This window comes from Urocitellus parryii, chromosome 4 (genome assembly GCF_045843805.1).
Source record: "Urocitellus parryii isolate mUroPar1 chromosome 4, mUroPar1.hap1, whole genome shotgun sequence".
In the NCBI taxonomy this organism is placed as follows: domain Eukaryota; kingdom Metazoa; phylum Chordata; class Mammalia; order Rodentia; family Sciuridae; genus Urocitellus; species Urocitellus parryii.
The window spans coordinates 41,966,472-41,989,461 of NC_135534.1; the positions used below are offsets into that span (position 1 = coordinate 41,966,472).

At 32.8% G+C, this 22,990-nt stretch overlaps 1 protein-coding gene across 2 annotated transcripts in view; it reads right to left on the reverse strand.

The window, feature by feature from the left end:
* Positions 1-22,990, reverse strand: part of Ano5 (anoctamin 5) — a 97,030-nt gene that overhangs the window by 20,616 nt on the left and 53,424 nt on the right. For both annotated transcript variants that reach the window (XM_026384111.2, XM_026384112.2), the window contains exons 10-17: positions 18,887-19,021; positions 18,425-18,530; positions 18,259-18,319; positions 10,431-10,582; positions 7,117-7,191; positions 5,483-5,705; positions 3,603-3,772; positions 2,873-2,970 (exon numbers count right to left, since the gene is read on the reverse strand). In XM_026384111.2, coding sequence (XP_026239896.2) covers positions 2,873-2,970; positions 3,603-3,772; positions 5,483-5,705; positions 7,117-7,191; positions 10,431-10,582; positions 18,259-18,319; positions 18,425-18,530; positions 18,887-19,021 — 1,020 coding nt within the window. The remainder of the gene's footprint in view (positions 1-2,872; positions 2,971-3,602; positions 3,773-5,482; positions 5,706-7,116; positions 7,192-10,430; positions 10,583-18,258; positions 18,320-18,424; positions 18,531-18,886; positions 19,022-22,990) is intronic.

Consider the following 22,990-nt stretch of genomic DNA (forward strand, 5'->3'; position numbering starts at 1 on the left):
CCCTTGCTTTCTCAAAACGTTTTATCATCTATGATATGCTGCATGTTGATCTTTAAGTGCAAGTTAAAGTTAATATGGAATTTGATATTTTGCATGTAGATGCTTAATTATTTCAACATAGCTGAAAAACTTTCTTTACTCAATTTTTGCAATTCTTCAAAAATAAAATGACTGTATTTGTGTAGATCAAAAATTTCTGCACACTCTACAATCTCTATTCTTGTGATTCATGCTCTGTTCCATTGATTCATTCCTTCACCAATTCCACACTGCTTTGATTAATGAAATTTTATAGCAAATTTTTAAAAAGTGAGTAGAATGATTCCCCCAACTTTATTCTTCTATATCACATTTTTTAGCTATTCTAATTTCTTGGTCTTCTATAAAAATTTTAGAATGTGCTTGTCTATACTTACAAAACCCCTGTTGATATTTTGATTAAAATAATATAAGTGTATATAGCAATTTGGAAGTACTGACATTTTTACCATGTTATGTCTTTGAATCCATAAACAGGCTATTTCTCTGCTTTTACAATATTTTTTCTTTCTTTCATCAGGATTATGTATTTTTCAGCATACAAATCTTGTATGACATTTAGATTCAAAGAAAATATTGCAGTTTTTGGAACAACAATTTCTGTGCTAACCAATGTTTCTTGCATCCCAAATTTTTCTGTTTCTTTCTGTTCATCTATATGTTTTAATAGTTCTTTCCATGAAGGTCTATGAATGCTAAACTCTCCTAGTATTTTAATATGTCTAAAAATGGCATCATTTCATCTGCATTTTAAAAAGCAAACCTTGTTCCAGAAAACTACAATGAACATTATTTTCACTTGTAAACTTAAAAATATTGTCTTTTATATCTAATGCTATCAAGAAGAAATCTGTTGATAGTGTAATGACACTTTTTTGAAAGTATTTTATTTTTGAATAGAATTCAAGACTATCTTTAAATATTCTAATATATTCTATAATAAATCTGGATGAGAATTTAATTCTAGTGATCTTGAATAATTTTCAGAATGCATTTCTAAAATTCATGTTTTTCTCATATTTGAATTATGTTCAGCTATTACACTTATTCCACCTATTCAAAGAGTTTTTCCCTGTACCACTTACCTAAATTATCTTTTACTGGAACTACTGGTAGATTAAGATGAAAGCGTCTTAATCCTACAGATAATACTTTTAGCTGTTTGGCATGCCAGGGATAAGACCCAGAGCCTTATGCATGCTAGGTAAGCATTCTACTGTTGAGCTATACACTTAGTCCTGTAATTTTTTGAAAACCTCATCTTGCACTGTACAATGTCCGAATTTCTCTGTAAAATTCAGTAATTTATTCTTAAATCATGTTCAGTCTGGAATTATACTCTGGAATTGTCACATCTATTGTATTTGTTATTTAAAGTATCCTTTCCCACTTATATGTAATTGACTCCCTTTCACATTTAGTTTTTCTTATTTCAGTTTTTATTCAATTACTTCCTGGTTCTTTTTAATGACAGTGTCACTTCCCTTTATGTTTTTAATATAATCAATGTAACTTTTATGGGCATTGTTGGGAATTTCTAACTAAAACCATCAGCTAAACTAAGCTCATTTGCTAAAAAATTATTTTCTTCACAATATTTGTAGCATTAAATCTCATACAATAATTTGGTATTTTTAAAAAATTCTTGTTTTTATTCCCTCATCTCTATCTATCCTCCTCTGTGCATATTTATAATCCCTCTTGTATTTGGTTCAGGAGCTAACTCTGCTCTGTCCTCTGGATTCTCAATCTAGAGCTATGATGCAAATAACAGGTTTGAGTTATTTTCTATAGGAATGTGGTGCTACAAATTATGAATCCAGAAGAGGGCTTGGCTGAAACCTATTACTGTTTAAAACTATGTTTATATTTATCCTTCATCAGCTCATGAAATAGAAACCTACTTGGCACTATGACTGTGGGTATCTTGGAGTAGAGGGAGATGAAGACAGTATTTTCAACCTTCCTTCAAAAATAAGAGAAAAAACTCAGTCCCTGGCTTTGAGTTTAGTTAACCTGACTAGTCCTCTGTTTATGAATGAGGCACTTTTATTCTACTTTATCCTGTAGGTGCTAAACTCTGACATTGTCATTTCCTAAGTAAGAACTCTGCAATGTAAGAAACATGATTTTATGATTCTTTATTTTTTTTAATCCAAGAGAATAGTCACCTAATAATTGAAAGCAACTGCCATTTGTTTTTCTCTTTTGATGATATATTCATTATTGCTCTTTTTGGATAAAAGAACAATCCTTTCACATATTGACCTGAAAGTTTTCTAGCATTTTACTCACAACAAATTTTTATGCCTAGATTGCATTAAACATGAATATATTTAACATGAAATAATAAGTAACATGTAGAATAATTTATAAATGAAATGATTAATATTTAGATTTCCCAGTGAAATATTAGGGGGAGATGATGACAATTACTTTTCCCTCAACTTCACTCATGCAAAAGAAATGCACATTTAAAAGCCTGTGCTGTGCGTAAAACATCACACTGTAGTCCATTAGTATGTAAAATTATTATTTGTCAATTGAAAAAAATTAAGTAAGTTTTTTATTTAATTTTTTATTGACAAATAATAATTTTACATACTAATGGAATAAATTTATTTCTTTAAATAAATAATGAAATAAATAAAAAGGTTTTTATTTATTTTATTGCTTTAAAGTATCCTTTAGAATTGATTTTAAATGAAGGGTTTTTTTTTGGATTAAATATTTTGTAACAAAGGCACCATGATAATAAAAAATTTCCATTTTCTTCATGAGAAAATTGTTCATAGTTAATTAAATCACACAAAAACTTGTCAGTCATACATACGGATAAATGGCTTCTTTAATGTTTCCAAAGATCTGTTTCCCAGTCATTACAATGGTCATCTGTGTTGTCAATTCTATTAGACAGCCTCCAGGATCACACTAGTTGGAAACAAGTGGAGAGAAATAAATGAATGACAAAAAACCAGAATTTTGTAAGAACTTAAAGAAACCCCAACCAGAAGATTAGAAACTCAAATGTCTGGTATGAAGGTCTATGAAGAAGGTAAAAGAAATATTAGTCCAATAATTTCAAGCACGGTTACAGATCAGTGCCAGGCTAACTGCATTACATTAATCTGTGAACTCTGTTAAAAACACAAATTTCTTTACCTAGTCCTAGAAAATTCTGAATCTTTATGCTTGGGTTAGGGTCAACCATTGTATTTTCCATGTGATCTGTATGTTCATCCAGGTTCAGAAAGCACTGCTGTTGTCTAACTCTGTAGCCCCCAGTAGAGCACTTTCTCCAAAAAGTAATAATTGGTCTTTTCTATGAAGCCTCAGGAATCAAGATCTTATTAAATTTTTATTTTATATTTCATTATCAAGCCATAAGAACTGTATAAATTCTTGTCCCAACAGACCTGAAAAGTCTAGAAAATGGCAGCATTCATATGTGTAGAGTTGGTTGTCAAGACTTTTTTTGCAATTTGAGTTAGTGCTAAACACAAGGAAAATTCTTAGTTAATGCTGAGTTAAGCCAGAGACTTCAACTTTAAAAGAACTCTTACCTCTTCACTTCTCCACACGTTAAACAAATATGTGTATTTTCCAGGATAGCCCACAAACTTTCCTTTAAAGAAAGCTACATAGAAGCAGGATGAGTAATAATTTACAAACTGAAACAGGAACATTTTCAAAGTAAGACTGCTCTCATACTCCTGGTAAGTTCGAGGAATTTCTGGCAAGTAAAAAGAAACAGAAAAGTAAAGAAAAGGAAATAAAGAAACGTCAAGATTTAATACAATTTCCTAATTGTCCTTAAAATATATACTCACTGGAATAAGTGAATGCCTAGTCATATTATTTTGAGAGCCAAATAAAATGTTCCCCACTCTGATCATGGCAGAACGATATTAGTAAAAATGATTTGTCTAGGCTTTCTGTTGAACCCTTTCTGTTAATATAATCACTGTGAAAGCCCAGAAAGCTCCATTTTTCACATTTCAAGGGTGAATACTTGTTGGGGGGGGTCACATAGTCAGAATATGGAATTCAAATCCCTTTAAGATTGAAGAACTATGGGGTCATTACCAGACCTGTATTCCTATAAACCTGTCAGAATTCTCTCCCTTTTCTATTTTCAATTAGAAAAGTTTAAACAAAGTGATTCTAATCAAGGGCAGAGATGTTTTCAACTGACCTATGTTTCTTCTCAAGAATTAAAATGATGTATCAATTTTGAAAACAATGTGATGGCAATTAATAACATAAACGGTACACATTTTTCCTCTCCTTTACTTAAAATGTATGATCATGGTTTGACATTCAACATATTCCAAAGTAAGAAGATATTAAATTCTCTTCATACTACCTGGAGTACCAGGAAGCACAGGAGTGTAAGGGAACATGTGGTTTTGAGCTAATAATCTCCCAATAGCACAGCTGACCCAGCCAAATCCATGACACTTTTAGGAATACTACAATAGTAACAAGTTATTCTAATGACACTGATAACTCCTCCATGTTAGCAAAATTTGGTTGACTTCCAAAAAATCTCTAATATGAATTCATTGATTTTTCTCAATGTAAAAAAGCCGTGACTTGATAGGTGCTTTTAAAAGCAGTTTATCTGCTATGGTTTTCTTGGTGTTGCTAGCAGAGAAAAGAAGTAAAATTGAAAGAGAATTCCAAATCTGAAGATTTGTGTAAGTAAAGCTACCTGGCATTGCTCATATCAGTGCTGGGTGAAGATTTTGTGGTCTTCTTGTCTGCATGGGACATGGTGCCAGTGCATATACAGGGTAAGGGGAGCATGATGAGATCTGAGGTGAGGACTAATCAGAGAAGATACACCTTGGGCTGTGTCTCAGATTTATCTCTAACTTGTTATGACAACTGCACTCTGTACTACCATCCTTGATTGAATCCTTTGCTTTACCAGTGACCCACTTCACCTTCTCTCATGGTTTAGAAATTTAAAACACAAGCAAGAAAACAATTCAGGTTCTAAGAGATGGCAACTGAAGAGAAAAGTGCTAAATTTGAGATTTATTTTGGAGGAAATAATATTCTTTATCTCATGATATTTTCCAAAACGAATATTTTCAAACAACCATATGCATGAAGTCAAATTTTCTTATATTGAGTGCATTGAGGATTTTAGTCAGGATTCAATTAGATCCATCAAGGGAGGATTAAAACAAGAATACTAAAAATTATCTAGAGTCTTAATTTTCTTCTTTGTCTTCTGTTCATCCTGCTTCCATTAAGATAGGCCTGAATGTAGCTATTAGCAGATTCTGAACTACCAGGAGTGGATCTACTTAGAGATCAGAACTGCCTTAGAATGGTACTTGAGGAAATGAACTCCCTCAGAGATGATCCAAAATGGATGTGTAGCATTGGTAGGGACCTATTTTCAATCACAGTGATGATCTGGCTAGCTTACCCATTTTTGTAATCCAGGCAGATATCTTTTCATAAAAGAAATTCAAGATCAAGATGACAATAAAGTTCAAGCATGATCCTGAGAGTGATGTGGCTAACTGAGGAGTAAAGTAAACTTTAACATGCTGTAAAGTTGCCTCACTTTCCATGAAGCTAGCAAATGTAGCGAAGACAGACAGGCGGTACACAATCACTGCTACCATGCTGCTGACAACAAGAGCCATCTGGAGAAGGGAAGCAAAGCAAAGAATTAGTCATGCAGGTCTCTATCTGCAATACACACATTATCTCTTATAGCATTACATTCAGTTTAGCAATTGTCATATGAAAACCAAACCAGTCTCTCTTATGGATAGCAGGACACACACAGTTGCAAGGTAAAGAGTTAAAGGAAAATCACTGAATAGCAGATGGTTAAGGATAAAATAGGAAAAAAAAAATGTATTCACTGTCAGGCTTTTTCCCCTGACAGCATTTAGGAAACAACAACCAGAAGACCAAATCTGTTTTTTTATGGCCCTGCAGTTATTATTCCCCACCCTCCAACAAATGTAAAGGTTATAAGAAAAAATGAAGACAAATTTGTGCCCGAGATTATATGTGGCCTAAAAGTATGTGTGTCTCCTTTAGAGAAAAAATTTGCTGATTCATGTTCTAAGTTGTAGTTACAGAGATTCCTCATAAATTTTGTACATGTGCTATATTGTAAAAAAAGATAGTCTTAATATCAATGGGTAGAGAACTTTTATTCTAAGCATTGAAGAAGAAACTCAAATTGAATGAGAACTAGAAAGCAGGATAGAATAATCTTCTGGGACCATATTCCAAAATGTTTCTCAAAGAGTATCCTGAATTGCCTCCTCTTCATTTACCACATTTCTACCTTGGTTGTTGGAAATCTAAGAAAAAAACATTTCTGTTAACTCTTTTAAGATAAAAAAATTAGAACTTAAACAAGAACTGTTAAAGTTATAAATACAGTATATATGCATTGTTGACTACAGTCAACAACTGTTAATTTACTTATACTTCAAAATACTAACCCCTCAGAAGGTAACGTCACCTCTTTTCCCAAATTAAAAAGGCCAACTGTTAAGAAGGCACAAATGTGGAAAGGTGAGGTAAGAAAATAGATTATGGTGATGGAGAAATCTGTCAGCTAAAAAATATGGGGAATAATTGACTTCCATACAATGGGATATACTAGTTATATTCTTTGAGTATAAAAATACTTATTTTTTTCAGCAAGAGAAATATATCATTTTATGTAGATATTTTAAATGTAGATAAAGATACATTAATGATTTTTATAAAACTAACCAGAGTCTATAATCAAAATATCTTTTGTTATTCTGGTCTGATTTTAAGTTATCACTTAATTATTGAATTATGAGATAGAGAGGGTCAAACTGTAAGATAAAGTATCTCTTTATTCTCTTAGATCTTTCCACAAAGTCCAATTTTGAAAAATTTATGTTAATTACAATTTATTTTACATAAAAGATATAAATAAGATAAAAAGACCAGGAAGAGGAAGAGCAGGAGGGACTCCAGAGCCACTTCAGATGAAAATGTTGGGATAATCCTGAGGATACCTGTTAAAGAGAGGATAATGGTTGTTAAGGAAATGCTTACCCAGAATGTCACTGTGGCTCCTGATAAAAAGTACCATGGAATACGATTCCACAGAGGCATGTAAGGTTCCAATTCCTGTAATGTTGAAAAAAAAATCATTGAAAATTTCAAAATCTGCCCTTGAAGTTGGTACTTCAAGCAGCATTGAAAATCACAGAGCATGATTAAAGTAGAACCGCACAAAAGGGCCCACAGTAAGGGACAAAATGGACACATATTAGCTGAGTTAGAGTTGTATTCAGGGCCTGATAGACAGGAAACAAGTCAAAACCTCAAGGGTGCTCTTAAGTGGACAAGATTTAATAAATTTATACTTTTATTCCCATTGAATTGAAATGAATGGCATTGCTCTATAATTGCTCTAGATGATATTAAATTTGGTGTGTTAATCATAGTGTAACTGTGTTCTTCCACATAGTTTAGCAGATCAGATTTGCTACCTAGAGGTTTTAAAGTCATGGATAAAAGATTAATTACATAGGCTGACATTCTTAGCTATATTCAAAGGTAGGTATACTTTACTAAAGACATCTGCCATGTAGTAAAAAATAGTTGTCAGGGGCAGGATTGTGGCTCAGTGTAAAGTGCTTGAGACATTGGGTTCGATCCCCAGCACCATACAAAAATAAATAAATGAATACAAATAGTTGTCAAGAAAAATAGATTTCACATTTTATGGATTTTCAGGATGGACTGAAGGCAAACAATTCTCAATGGCCTGCGCAGACCAACCAAGGACACTACAGAAGTTTAGAATGTGTGTCCCTGTGTGCATGTGTGATTTTTTTTGTGTTAATGTGTGTACATCCAGTGTGTGCACTCTAATGTGCGCATATTTGTAAGTGCACCTGTGTGTGCCCATGCAATTGTGTTGTTGTCAATGCAGAATTAAATGTGAGTATTTTGTTTGTGTGTAAACACCAAAAAATGTTCCACAAGTAAGAGAAAAAAAAATCTGCCTCTTGATTTCAAAACCAAGTGAATGATTCACTGTGAATCAACACATATTGCTTTTCAACCAGTTCCAACTGTAAACATTCATTTCATCTTTTGTTGGTGATGGTATTAATTTTGGGAAAACTAAAAGGGTTGACTTTTAAAAAAAATAATATGAAATAGGAATGAATAAACATTATGTCTGTATCTTAATTTCAAACTACTACCCAACTTGCTCATGCATTTTCTGAGATGCATTTTATCCTTTATTCATTTACTAAACTTTTGTGATTTTTCAATGAAATATTATGTTTGGTGAATACTTGTATAGTGAAAAGAATTTTCAGTGTTATACTGAAAGAATAGCATCCTGAAAAGGTGAGAGAATTGTATGGAATAGGTTGTGTTTGAAACATATTCAATATTCTCTTTCAAACAGCAGATTATGGACAAATATATGACCAAAATTCTGATCTGTGAATGCAAATCATCTTCCACTTTCCCGTGAAAAAATGTTAGTGACTAAGAGTTGAATGACTCAGTCAAGTATATACAGCCTGTCAGGTACAGTGGCACATACCTGGAATCCCAGAACCAGGAGTTTTAGGCAGGAAGAAAAAACGTTCAATGCCAGCCTGAGCAACTTGGTCCCTTAACTTAGTCCCTGAGCAACTTAGACCCTATCTCAAAATAAAAATATAGAAGGAGTAGGGATGTAGCTCAATGGTAGAGCACCCTCCTGCTGAAAAAAAAATATATAACCTGTTTGCCAGTTAATGATTCTACAATATAAATTCCCTTACTGGCCATGCTCCTGAACACATTAATGCAATGATTTTACTACAATCAATTGAAAGGGACTATGTGAAGAAAATTCAGTCTAATGAACCATTCACTCATAAGCCTACTATCTTAATACGAACACTATTCTAATTTTTGCATATTAACTTGGTGTCATTTCTATTTCTATGTATTTATAGACAAAGCCCAAAGTATACACATTGTTTTTCATTTTTCTTTTACTCACCAAGTATTAAAACTATGTACAATGTTACAATGGTTTGGGCTTGCTTTAAAACAACCTAGTGGCATAAAGGTGTAATGAAAAGCATTGCATGAATTTAAAATGATTGAAGCTGTAGAGAAATGCAAATCAAAACCACACTAAAATTTCATCTTACTCCAATCAGAATAACAGAAAATAATAAATGTTGGCAATATTGGGAGTAAAAAGGTACATCAGTACATTGTTGGTGGGACTGCAGACTATTACAATTCCCCTGGAAAGCAGTATGAAGAATTCTCAAAAAACTAGGGATAGACTCACCATATGACCCAGCTATTCTACTCCTTGGTATCTTCCCAAAAGATCTAAAATCATAATACTACAGTAATATAGCCACCTCAATGTTTATTACAGCACAATTTATAATAGTTAAATTATAAAATCAACCTGGGTGCCTGTCAATAGATGAATGGATTAAGAAATTATGCAGTTCTACTCAGCCATAAAGAAAAGGAAAAAAAAAATTATGGCATTTGCCAGTAAGTGGATGGATATGGAGAATCTTATGATAAGTGAAATAAGCCAAATTCAGAAATTCAAAGGTCAAATGTGTTCTGTCAAATGCAGAATTAGAGTAAAATAAAGGAAAGGGGCTTGGGAAGGATAAGATAACATAAAGATAAAGAGAAAATTAGTAATGTAGAAGGAGATTGAAAGAGTAAAGGGATGGGTAAGGGCAAAGCAGAATGACTTTTAAAAACTCATGTTATATGCATATATAAATATATCACAGGGAGCTTCATCTTTATACAATCAAATATAAATAAATAGATGAATGAAAGAAAGTCTAATAGAATAGAGGAAGGAACACAGAAGGACAGGAATGAAGAGGCAGAGGAATAAAAAGGGGATCAGGAACTGAAATTGAACTTCAAGAATGTATTAGTTTGTCAGGATGACCCCAACTACTATGTATAACAATGAAGTGCTATACAAATGTAAAAAAAAAAAAATCATGTCTTGTAATGCATAAGTAAAATTTTAAAATTCAGGAAAGCTAATAAATTTAGGATTGTGATAAAAAATCAATGAAGAACTAATAAAAATTAGAAAAATGTTTGAAAATGGGTAATAGTTCCACCCATTGGGTCAGTATAGTTTTCCTTCTATTTTTGTATTTTTCTGAAGATTTTCATATATATATATGGATATATTAATACATATGTACATATTACAAATAGAGAAGTTTACATGATTTATATTTTAGGAAATATATTAAAAGGAAATTAAAACATACATTATTATTTGAGAAGCAACCTAAAGCAGAGTGTTCATTGAGGTGAGCTGTCCGTTTCACAGTCTCCTAATGTACCTTTGTCACTGGGTTCATTTTCCTGTGTTTACACATAGCTTCAAATTCAGGTCTCAGTTGAAGCTGCTGCTGTTCCTCTTCAAAGTCCACTAAATCCCACTCATATTCCAATCTGGCCTGTCGCTGTTTCCAAAACTCCAAAAACAGTGTGACTATAGGTAAAGAAATATATTTTTTAAAAACCATAATAAAAGAAGAAACAAAATTAATAAGAAAATAATTTTCTCCCACTTCTTCATTATTTTGGCTGTAAGGTGGTTCATATTTTACAGGTGGCTATATTCTGTCATTGTTAGATTATGAAATTACCAATGATTAATGTTGACAAAATACTAAATAATAACATTCAAATAACTCATATACAAAAATTCAAGCTAATTTATTATTAGTTCAACAAGAAATTTTATTCAAGCATATTATGCTGTTTCTTCATTCATATAATTTTATGTAATACTTGAACTAAACATTTTAATGAACACTAAGATTTCTTTGAATGTGTTTTTTACTGAAATCCTTCAAGTTAACATACATTTTCTCAAGTTTAGGGAAATGTTACCTAAGAAGAATATTTAAGGAAAACATAAGAGCTATTTCCCAGTGTAGTGCAATCTTTCTCGCCCCCCCCCCCCGCCTCTCTCTCTCTCTCTCTCTCTCTCTCTCTCTCTCTCTCTCTCACACACACACACACACACACACACACGCATGCTCGCTCGCACACACGATTCCACATACTACAGTATATGTGTAACTTCAAATTTCAATGGAATAATAACATATTTATGGAAAAGTACATAAACAATTAATTATGCAATTAGAAGAATTTTCACAAAACACACTCATTTATCAGCACAAATATATTTTTAAAAATAGAAAATGAGCAACACCACAGAAACTCTCATTCTGAATTTTCTGAAACAGAAGTAACTAGTACCTAAGCTTCTAAATCTTAACAGGATAGTTTCACTGTCTTTGAATTTTTAAAAACTGGTGTCATACAACAAAAAATTTTGTTGAGTATGTCATCTTTTAAATTAAACCAAAAATGTATTTATTTATTCTTGGCATGATGAACATTTGAGTTATTTATAGTTGTTCACTATTGAAAATGTTTCTTCTTTGAACATTCTAGGATATACCTTTTGGTGGGCATATATGTACCTTTTATGGGATATATATCTGGGAACAGAACACTGCAACAAAATCAGCTTGTTATTTTATCATTTAAGAAATATTTAACTTTTAAAGTTTCTTCTTACTCAACCTCTACCTTTTAAATAATAACTGTGGATTATGTCTGAATATTTTTAAAGCCCTAATTATATCTTTTCAAAGTATTACTATTCTCATTTAACTGCTCTCTCTGCCTCCAATATATGTCCTTTTCAATGAAAATATACCTATTGCCTGAATGCCAGTTTTTTGTTTGTTCATTTGCTCATATGCACATTTGCTTATTATGCTCTTTTGCTGATTATAAAATATATTTTATTATGTCAAGAATGCTTAATATCATATCTACCATCTTAACTAATTTCAAGAGTACAATTCATTATTGTGAACCACAGGTTCAATGTTGTATATATCTCTAGAGCTTATTTATCTTTCTTAACTGAAATATTATGCCCATTGGTTACTGATTACTAACACTCAAATTCCTAATCTCTCAGTCCCTATCAACCACCACTGTATACTTTGATTCTATCAATTTGATTATTATAAATATTTCATAAGAATGGAATCATGCACTGCTTATCTTTCTGTCACTGTCTTATTTCACTGGAAAAAATGTACCTATGTTTCATCCATATTGTTAGATATTGTAGATTGCCCTTATTTTTCAAGGCTTAAAAATATTCTATTACATGTATATACAGCTAATTATAATCCATTTATCTATCTATGGACATTTTGATTGTTTGCACATCTTGTCATTATGTTTCAATGAACATAGAAGTGGTAACATTTCTGCAAGATCCTGATTCAGCTATTTTGGGTAAATATCCAGAAGTAGGAATATTGACATATAGTAGTGTAATTTTTAACTTTTTGAGGAAACTTCATTGTATTTCTCACATTTACTGCAACATCTTGCAATCCTAACAACAGTATGAAGTGTTCCATATTCTTTGTTTTTACCCATGCATGTTTTATATGTGTGTATGTGTGTGTGTGTGTGTGTATAATTCATCTTGAGAGGTATGAGTTTATATCTCACTATGGTTTAGATTGTCACTTTCCTGACAACTGGTGACATTAGGCATTTTTTTTCATATATGTGTTGGCCATTTGCATATCTTCTTTGGAGAACTTTTTATTCAAATCCTTAACCCATTTTTAATAAGGTTGCTGATGTCTTTATTTTTCTATGCAGGATTGAGTAAAGGATTTTTTAATACAGTTTGGATATTAAACTCTTATGAGATAAAAGGTTTGCATATATTCTTCCATTCCACAGGTTTTGCTATCATTGTGTTTCCTTTTATCATAGAAGCTCCTTAATTTGATATAGACTCACTTGTTTATTTCTGAACATATTGCCTAGCATCTGGTGTCATGTCTATGAAAACATCACTCACACCTGTGTCATGAAGCATTTCCCCTGTATTTTATTCTAGGAGTTTTACAGGCTCTGATCTTATGTTTAGGTCTTAAACCCATTTTTATTTGATTGTTACTGTGGTAGAAGGGTTCAATTTCATTATTTTACATGTGGATAGCTAGGATTCCCAACACCATTTGTTGATGGGATCTGGCTCACTGTCACTTCTCCACTGTGTATTCTTGGAACAGATCCTAAAGACAGGTTGACTGTATATGAGTAAACTTCGTGGAAATCAAATTTTTCCATCGATTAACTACTGCAAAGTGTACTTCTATCATACCACATGTGATGAATCTATACTATTTTGACTGTCAATTTAAAAGAAAAACAGAGTAATTCATCTAGAAGAATAAGAGACCCAGAATAGCCAAAGCAATCCTGAGCAAAAAGAGTGATGCTGGATCACAATCAGATCTCAAATTATACTAAGCAGTTACAGTAAAATTATTAGCATGGTATTGGCATCAAAATAGACATGAAGACCAGTGGAATAGAATAAAAGACACTGAGACCAATCCACATATATTCAGTCATCTGATGTTCAACAAACACGCTACAAATATATGTGGAAGAAAAAATAGACTTTTTTAAAAAATGGAGCTGGGAAAACTGGATATACATGTGTAAAATGAAACCTGACCCTTATTTTTCACAATTCACAAAAATCAATTCAAAGTAGATCAAAGACTTGGGAATTTCTCCAGAAATTTTGCAAGCATAGAAGAAAACAGGACCAACACTCCAAAGGCATTAACTTTTTTTTTTTTTTTTTTTTTTTTTTAACAAGACTCCGAAAGCACAAGGTGGGGGAAAGGAATCAAATGGAATGGCATCAAATTTTAAAAAGTTTCTGAGCAGCTGGGTATATAACTCAGTTGGTAGAGTGCTTGCGTTGCATGCACAAGGCCCTAGGTTCAATACCCAGCACCATAAAAAAAAAAAAAAGTTTCTGCACAACAAAGGGAATGATTAAGAGCATGAAGAGTAGGCCTACAGATTGGAAGGAAGTCTTTGACAGCTGCTCTTCCAACTGGGGTAATATTCAGACTATATAAAGAACCCCCCGCAAAACCACCAAAACAAAACAACAACAATGACATCCATTAACCACTGCAAAGTGTACTTCTATCATACCACATGTGACGAATGTATACTATTTTGACTGTCAATTTAAAAGAAAAACAGAGTAATTCATATACAAGAATAAGAGACCCAGAATAGCCAAAGCAATCCTGAGCAAAAGAGTGACGCCGGATCACAATCAGTCTCAAATTACACTACACAGTTACAGTAACTAACCTAATTAACAAATGCGCAAAAGAATTAAACATACACTTCTCAAAAGAATAAATATAAATGCAACAAATTTATGAAAACTGTTCAACACCATGGAAAACAGGTAAATATAAATCAGAACTGAGATTCCATTTCACTCCAGTCAGAATGGCAATTATCAAGAACACAAACAATAATAAATGCTGGTAAGGGTGTGGGGAAAAATGTAGACTCATACATTAAATGGAAGACCAGTAGAATAAAGGAAGGGGGACAGGGGAAGAAAGAGGGAAGGAAAGGGGAAGTACTAGAGACTGAAATGGAGCAAATTATATTCCAAGCTTGAATGGTTATGTCAAAATTAATACCACTATTATGTATAACTATAATGCACTAATAAAAACATTTAAAAGGTAATTCAGTCTTTGTCTGATTCTCCGCACTTAAAATGGACTTCTATGAAAGTAGACTTTAGATTGTGTTCCAGTCTTTAAACTGTGGTTTTCTTCCATAATAGGTTATATTTTACACAAACTTTCACTCACTCATTTTATCATTTAGTGCTGAGTTTCAATTTTATGAGACAGGTATTTTAACTCTATTCATTTTTATCTCTTGCATATACTAGACACATGTAGGGATAAAAATGTTTCAAAAGTCCAATACAAGTAAGTAGTTTTTTTTTTTTCTTGTGGTGCTGGGGATTGAACCCAGGGCCTTGTGTATGCAAGACAAGCACTCTACCAACTGAGCTCTATCCCCATCCCATTAAGCAGGGTTTTACCATTTGTTTCTTTATTTAAATTACAAGGAAAAAAACTACTATAAATTTCTGAAGTAGTATATGGTTACCATGGCTCTGTAAAACAATAGATGATCTAAAAGTGTTAATGACCTAAATGTGTAATAATGGAGAACTGATCAGGTAAAATGTGATAAATTGAAAAAAAGCAATTCTACTTAGTCATAAATACACATGTCCATATGTACACATGTACCTGTACCCTGTCACGCACATTCATTGATACGAAAGGAGTCCCATGAGGGGCTGGGGATGTGGCTCAAGTGGTAGCGCGCTTGCCTGGCATGCGTGCTACCCGGGTTGGATCCTCAGCACCACATACAAAGAAAGATGTTGTGTCCGCTGAAAACTAAAAAAAATAAATATTAAAATTCTCTCTCTTTCTCTCTCTCTCTCTCTCTTTAAAAAAAAAAAGAAAAGAAAGGAGTCCCATGATTCATTGTTTGCTGAGTAAAAAAAGCATGCTGAAAACAATTTATATAATATTATGTTGCTTATGTGAAATTACATGAATATAAGTCCCATATACTCAGAGTGAAAGATGCTGGAAAATGATGGACAAAATAATTATCATATTTTGAGAGATTCTAACATTTCCTATTGCTATACTCTGCTTGAATTTCACATGAAGGTTGTGTGTTTTCATTATTAACAAACAAAAACATTGAAGGAAAAAACTCCCTACCCTCAACCACAAAGCCTTCTTTATATTGAGTGTCAACTAACTTTGGAAACATCGCACCTAGTGCTTCATTTTTTCAATTTCATATTGGAAATTGATGTAATATAGAGTTGTTCCTATCATCAGAATGAAAATTTATTTCTATAAGAATAACGCATGAAAAGGGCACTAAAATGTATATAAAAACATGGGGATTCTGGGGGAAAATAGACTTCTTTTCTTTCTAATTAGTAGCAAAATCTAACAAATACAACTATGTGCATTTCACAGTTGGGCAAGGATTACTTTATCCGAGGCCAAAAAAAAAAAAAAAAAGAGGCATTTGTGTAAACGAGAAGGATTTATGGGTTTCTAACATTTCTTCTTGGCTGCTGTCTTCTGAAGAAATAAGTTCTAGTTTCAAAGAGAACAGAGGATCAAGAAATCTCACTAACAATTTACCACAATACCAGGTTTGTTAAGTTGGCATATGGACATCTCTTCTTTATAAGGATGCCAAATCTTGATGTTATCATTACATGCAATAAAAAGTGAATGGTATGCATCTGCAAACCTGAACAAACTGGAAACTCCATGAGGGCAGGAATTGTGCTTTAATTATCATTGAAAAATCTTACTTTTTGTTATCCCAAGTCAGACACTGAGATGAAGACTTGATCCCAGATAGTTGATGCCAAGAGACACATGTGACAGTTGAGGAAAGTTGAGATAGGGAAGAAGAAAAGGTAAAAATGGGTTCATAAATATGTTGCCATTTGTGGGAAACTGGAGCTCAGTCCTGTTGGGGGGTCCTCATCCTCTTATTAATTATATATATAAAACACCTCAGAATTACCTCTTGAGGTGTGAGAAGCTAAAGTTTTTACCCACTAATTTCCATCCCTCATTGGATAAGGAATTCCCTTGGACATGAAAACCCTGGTAGCTGCAGGTATCCTTCTCAGGGGATAATGAAGCTTTGATAGCCATGGACAGGGGTCTCAGCAGAGAAGTGAGGGACTTGGGTGCTTGTTATATACTTCTTGAATTTCCTATAAAGGTCATGTGTTTTCATTACTAACAAACCAAAACACTGAAAGAAAACACTCCCTTCTCTCAACCACAAAGCCTTCTTTATTTTGATTCTCAACTAAATGACTAAAGTGTTGATCCTTTAACATAAATGGTCTGTTTATCACATCTGCTCTTCCAACACATCATATCATTCAGCTTAAACTTAACTCTTCACTACAACAAATATTTCTGAAGGAAAAAGTGATGGCGACATCTCTGAAATGCTCACTTTCCAGTGTTTCTTCCTATTGATGGAGCACCCTCTTTCTCCAAGGAGACATCTGAAAACTCTAACAAAGTATTTGTTGTAATCTGTCATTCACTTTATTTTACATTTACAACAGTCTTTATAAGAATAATAAGAAAAAAAGTTTTTCCAAAAAGTGTACAAGTATTTTCCAGAGTTTGCATATATTGTATTCTACCAGTTTATTTGTATGATTGTTGGAATATATAACACATTTTCTAACAAAATAATGTTTAAAAATAGTTAATTTTGTTTTTTTCTTTATTTGGATTAACTCTCCAAACTTAGTACAGTTTAATTGCATTATTTACTTTGGTGCCCAAAGTATACTTTGAGCCATAAATTTGTATTAGGCACCAATTTAAGTGTTAGGGTTATAACCATTACTGTTGAATGCCCCCTCTAGTGTAAGCTTGGCCCACCTCTGAGTCTTCTGCAGTCACCTTGCACATTAAGTACCCATGTGGATGATTTTAAACAAATGGAACTGCAAGCCGAAATTAGAACAAGACACAAAGAATTCAGACTCAAACATTGTTAGGTAGCTTTCCACAGTTTTCAATCCTTGCTCCAGTTTGTATCCATGAATCCCTTACTTCCAGCTACCATAAATTTATGCTAAGCCACTCCCAAATTAAGGGCTTATTGAAACTATCTTTACTACGGCACAGGGAGATAGTGGGAGCCTAATATATCTGATGTCTCAAAATTTTATCTGTTTCTTCTTCTTTTTTTTTTTTTTGATACCAGAGATTGAATCAGGGGTACTTAACCTCTGAAGCACATACCCAGCTCTTTTTATATTTTATTTTGAGACAGGGTCTCATTGAGTTCCTTAGCGCCTCACTAAGTTACTGAGAGGGTGGCTTTGAACTCACAATCTTCCTTCCTCAGCCTCCAGAGCCACTGGGATTACAGGTGTGTGCCACCACACCCGGCTCAAAAATTATACCATTTCTTAGAGAAACAAACAGATATTTAATAGAGACCTTTATTTCTCAAGGATCAAGGGGTAACCAGTTCACCTGTGTATTTACTTTAGAGAAGAAACAGTGGTCTGAAACCACCTTTGGTATCTAAGATATGTCATCTGAATATCTTATATGGATGAGCTATATAACATCATATGAAGAAAACTGTTTTGTTTTTATGGGACTATGTACTCACCCCAAATTCCCATGAATATTGCAAAGAATACTGTAGATTCATTATCAAATAAATGGGACAACTGTAAAAATAACAATAACAACATCACAAAGACCAGTTAGTATCAATTGCAATATAAAAGGAGGGAAATTCCAAGTTTTTTGAACATACCACAAAGTCTACATACCTTTGAAATCAAGCAGGTACTATTTAGTCTCCAATAATCACATACTTGATCACAGAGTGGGCACATGATCAATTGACCTCCAATTTCAGGGTCACAGATGTCAGTACTACCCGGAGAACAGTAAAGTTATTTTGAAGGCAATGTTTTACAGTGAAAGTCTAAGCTACTATTATTGGAACAATTGTTTATATAGATTCTCACATAGAAGAGAAGGAGCAATGAAGTAGCATTTTCTGTAATGGGTCAAGTTATATTTTGAGGAGAAAAATTTTTAAAGCACATCATTAAAAACATTTTCAAGAAAGTATCTGGTGAAGGGCAGCTGCTGTGTTTGGGTCCTCTTTGGAAATATCAGTTAACTGAGAGCATAGGGAAATATTTTGGACAAATGCCAGGGAAATATCAATATTTGTTTCAGTTAACATAAGAAATATTTTCTCTGAGGAGCTCAGCTCTACTTACCTGGTTTGGTTAGAATCCATTAATAATATCCCATAAATAAGACAAGCTAAGCCAACTACAGCTGCAATTAGAAGCATTTCAGTGTAAAATCCCAAGAAAACAAAATAGATACCAATTTTTTCTCCAAAATAGTCCCTGTGAAAAAGATTAAAAAGAAAAATCAGAAATTAGAAGAATGGTATAGTCTGGGGAGCTTCGGTTTTGTATTCAGACAGACATGCATTCTAATTTTGGCCCCGCTGCTTTCTAAATGTGTAATTTTGGTAAAATTCCTTAACTCTCTAAACTTACTTTCCACATAATAAAAAACAGGAAAATCCCTATCCCATTCTATGTGAATACATGTAGGGATTAAAAGAAGTAGCACATAGGAGGAGGTGCTTGAATATAATATAAATTTAAATTTTATATAATAAGATAATTTGAAGAGCTTCTAAATTTTAGAGAAATTAAGCATTTTTTAAATAAACTACAAAGTACCCTGAAATGAAACCTCTAGCAATTAATCTGACACCTTAAAATCATACTCATAATCTGCATGGATTTTTGCTTTACCTAATTTCTGACACTGACAATGGTACTTGGAACATACTGTAGGTATATATGATCATCTTCCTCCTAGTTTGGATCTGTAATGGAGGAACATAGGTAACTGATCAAGGAATTTAAAAGGACTATTTAATAAAAATTCCACCAAGTATAGTAGTTCAGCTCTTCCTTTATAAAGGTTTAATATTGAGCATAAATATTCAGGTCTCAAAATCAAGCTTGTTTTCTTTTTTAACTGAGTCCTTCTTTAGGAATCTAACAGCATAGTTTTCTCTGATTCAGAAAACCAGGTTTCATTGTTGCTTCTTACCTGGTTATTCTCTTCCTTATTCATACAGAGACTAGCTCACCAAATTTGTATGCTTTTCAACAGCTTCCTAGACAGTTAGATGTGATTAGTTTTGAGTTCAAGAGCATGTTTATGAAAGCACTTAAATTGCAGTTTTCATACATGCATCCAGGTCTGTAAAGGTTTAATAAACATCATTTCCCAATGAGAATTTCAAATGTATTTCTCATATTAAATATTAGTTTTATTGAACCTCTCATTTTTCAAAACTCTTTTCTAAATAGGCTTCTTTCTGTTTGTATAATCTTCCTTCATTCTTTTCAGTAATGATAAGCATTTTGTATTTTTTTTTCTCATGGTTTATATATTTTAAACTTTTATTGGATATTTTTATTATACATGACAATAGAATTCATTTTTATATCTTCATAAAAGCATGGAATATAATTGGTTCTAATTTAGTTCCCTGTACATCCCCACCCCTTTTCCTTCCACCTATTCCCTTCCCTCTAATCTACTATTTTTCTGCTATTTATTTATAGTTTTTTTTTTAATTAATATCTTGTGGATGTACATGATGGTTTATTCACATATGTACATAGGGAAGTTAGGTCAGATATATTCTACTGTCTTTTCCTATCCCATCTGTCCTCCCTTCCCTTCATTCCCCTTTGTCTAATACTCTGATCTTTCTTCTATTTCTTTTATGCCCATCTGTCCCATATTTGGGATTAGCTTCCACATATCAGAGAAAACATTCTTTGACTTTTTGGGACTGGCTTATTTCAGTCAGCATGGCAGACTCCAGTTTCATTTATTTACTGGTAAATGCTATTAAGTCATTCTTCTTTATGGCCAAGTAATATTCCATTGTGTATACATTTTAAATTTTTATTTTCCCTATTGTTTTACAAAGCACCATGACATGAAATTTAACTATAACACCATACTTACTAATCTACCATTCATAACTTCCTTACAGTTACTCTCAACTAGGGTGAATGGACTTGTTTTCTCCCAGTATTTTACTGAAACATATAATAATTACTATAATACTAAATAACAATAAAATCAGGAAAAAAGTATATACTGTTTTATTTTGTGGAAGATCATTTTCACCATGTTTATTTTCCTTTGATGTTTTAACATTATAGAAGCAAAAATTTTAGGAGGTATAAGGTAATATTACTCCTATAGACTTATAATTCCTCAGAAATTCAAACGAAAACTAGATATTTCAACAACCTTATTTAAAAAATATTTTTATTAGTTATTAATGGACCTTTATTTATTTATTTGTTTATATGTGGTTTATATATTTGCCTCACAAATGCTAGGCGATCACTCTACCAGTGAGCCACAACCATAGCCCTCAACAACCTTATTTTTAAAGGACAAACTGCTTTTGTCTACCTTTCAGATTTCATGAATATTTTAAGGAAGGAAATAGTCAAGCACTTATTAGATAAAGTTATAAGAATTTATTGTATCTGGAAGTGTAGCAATTATTTTACTAAACTTTGAACTTAAGTTTAACAATAACTGATTAACACTTAAACTACTTTACAAGACATACCTTACATTTGTATTACAGTAAAAATACATAGATTATTGAAATAAAATTTAAGATGCTGCTTAACCTATCTTATTATTCACAACAGAAATAAATATAACAATATGAAACACTCTACAAAGTCTCAAATATACTGAGACTCCTTTCTTTTGAGCATTTCCTAGGAAAAATGTGCCATATATTATATGTATATTATTTCTCAACCTGCTCATTTTATTTACTAAATGTTCAAATTGTCTCTGACCTTCTAATATCTAACAGCATCTGACAGAAGAGATTTGGCAATAATGGTTGTGCAATGATTATATGAAGTAATTAGTCTAATTTGGGGGAATGTACTGGGGATTGAACTCAGGGGCCTCGACCACTGAGCCACATCCCCATTCCTATATTTTATTTAGAGACAGGGTCTCGCTTTGTTGTGTAGTGCCTTTCTTTTGCTGAGGCTGGCTTTGAACTCAAGATACTTCTGTCTCATCCTCCAAAACTGCTGGGATTACAGGCATGCCACCATGGTGCCTGGTAGGATTAGTCTGATTTTGTAAATCCAAGGTGAAAAAATTAGTCTGAGGTAGTACAAAGAATTATGATAGAATCTGAGATAGATAGGATGTCAGGGAGAGACAAAAGGAGACCCTTGGTAGAGGGACCAAGATATGTGAGTATGATCAGCCACACCTGCCTCATTAGTTAGATGAATAAAACCTCCAGTGTATGCTTGTACCAGATTATCAATAATGAGAACAAATCAGTTTCAATGCCAGCAGATTCAAAGACCTACACAGAGTACCCATAAATGATTTATGACCAGACGGCTTTAACCAGGAAGAAACATTCTTAACCCTAAATATCAAATGATTGACATGGGATTTTTTCACAAAAGCTTATTAGGAAACCTGTACTTTTCTTCCCCAGAAAATCCCATGTAGAAAATCCTATGTATGTCATTTGTCTTCTCTAAAGAGGCAAGAGGAGTCTGCACTCTGTCTTTGGGATGTGCATATCTTTGCTTTAATCAATCTTTCTTGTGCCCTGCTTTCAATGTGTTCTATTTTTTTTTTTTTTAGTGGTATAAGTCAAGAACCCTCCCAGGCCAATTTGTGAACATACTGTCCCTTGGACCTTTGTCCAATGACAAATTGACTAAAATAGAGTCCCAAAGAAGGAATGAACAAATGCAAACATCCACTCTAAAAGAATTCATTTTCATAATGAATTCACTGACAAATGAGAATCTTAGCTATTATATTTTCTTGGAACTATAATAGTTCATTATAGTCATTGCTCTTTAATAGATAGTAGTATAACATTTTATTTCTAAACAGTGAGAAAAAATTTATAAAGTTGTTAAACTGGCAAGGAAAAAAGGCTGATAGAGCATATGAAATTGCAGTTTAATATGACAATGACAGAAATCTTGGTATTAAAATTTCCCCAATATATTATTTAATACAATAAAGTGATCATTGCCCTAGTGACAGAAAAATCACTTATAAATATTGAGATGCTGGAATTGTAATTTGGTATGGAGATAACATAAACTATGTGAAATGTAGGAATTTATATTCCTATATTCTGAATCTCTTTCTAGACACCACAGTCATCCTGACTTCTCTATTATTTTCTATGTTCAGTCACCCACTAGATCCCAGGAATACTGCCATACATACACACAAAAAAAGTTTTCTAATCC